The sequence below is a fragment of the Propithecus coquereli genome, unplaced genomic scaffold (genome assembly GCF_000956105.1).
Source record: "Propithecus coquereli isolate 6110/MARCELLA unplaced genomic scaffold, Pcoq_1.0 Scaffold323, whole genome shotgun sequence".
Classification (NCBI taxonomy): domain Eukaryota; kingdom Metazoa; phylum Chordata; class Mammalia; order Primates; family Indriidae; genus Propithecus; species Propithecus coquereli.
Genome location: NW_012148875.1, coordinates 1,225,426 through 1,225,965, shown reverse-complemented (window position 1 = coordinate 1,225,965; position 540 = coordinate 1,225,426). Strand labels below are relative to the sequence as shown.

The 540-nt window shown below is 29.3% G+C and overlaps 1 protein-coding gene across 1 annotated transcript in view; it reads right to left on the bottom strand.

Moving 5' to 3' along the window:
• Positions 1-143: 143 nt before the first annotated feature.
• LOC105815247 (protein FRG1) overlaps positions 144-540 on the bottom strand; it is a 6,974-nt gene continuing 6,577 nt past the window's right edge. The window contains exon 5 of the mRNA XM_012650395.1: positions 144-300. Within this exon, the coding sequence (XP_012505849.1) occupies positions 144-300 (157 nt within the window). The remainder of the gene's footprint in view (positions 301-540) is intronic.

Here is a 540-nt window from a genome sequence, read left to right as displayed (position 1 = left end):
CTATTTTTGGTTGCACTATTTTTTTGAGATCTCTTTAAAGCTATAAGTTCACACGGATTTTTTTTCCAATTTAATGTATTATATTATTGTACCCTATTTTTTCTTGCTTTTTAAGTGTGTCATTGACTGTTTAAGATATTCTCTTACACTGACAGGGGACTTTTATAAACAGTAACAGCACTTACATCTTGAAAGACTGGTTCCCACTGTTCTCTTGGTCCAATTGCATCTGAACGCCCAACAACAAGTCCATCTGAATTTATACCAAGATATTTTCCATAGCCAGATTTTAGGGCAATTCTTTACATTAATAAAAGAGATAAGATGTTAAAAACCAAGAGAAAGAAAATTAAATATAGAACAAAAAAATATAGAAAATTTCAGATTAGACACATTCCAAATGTTCAAAGCTACATATGTGGCTAGTTGCTGTCATATTGGATAGTACAGTTCTATATACACAGTTATATATTCTGCTTTTTAATGTCTTACATTATATATTATATAGCAAACATTTTCCAAATTCATTATTCTTCAAAT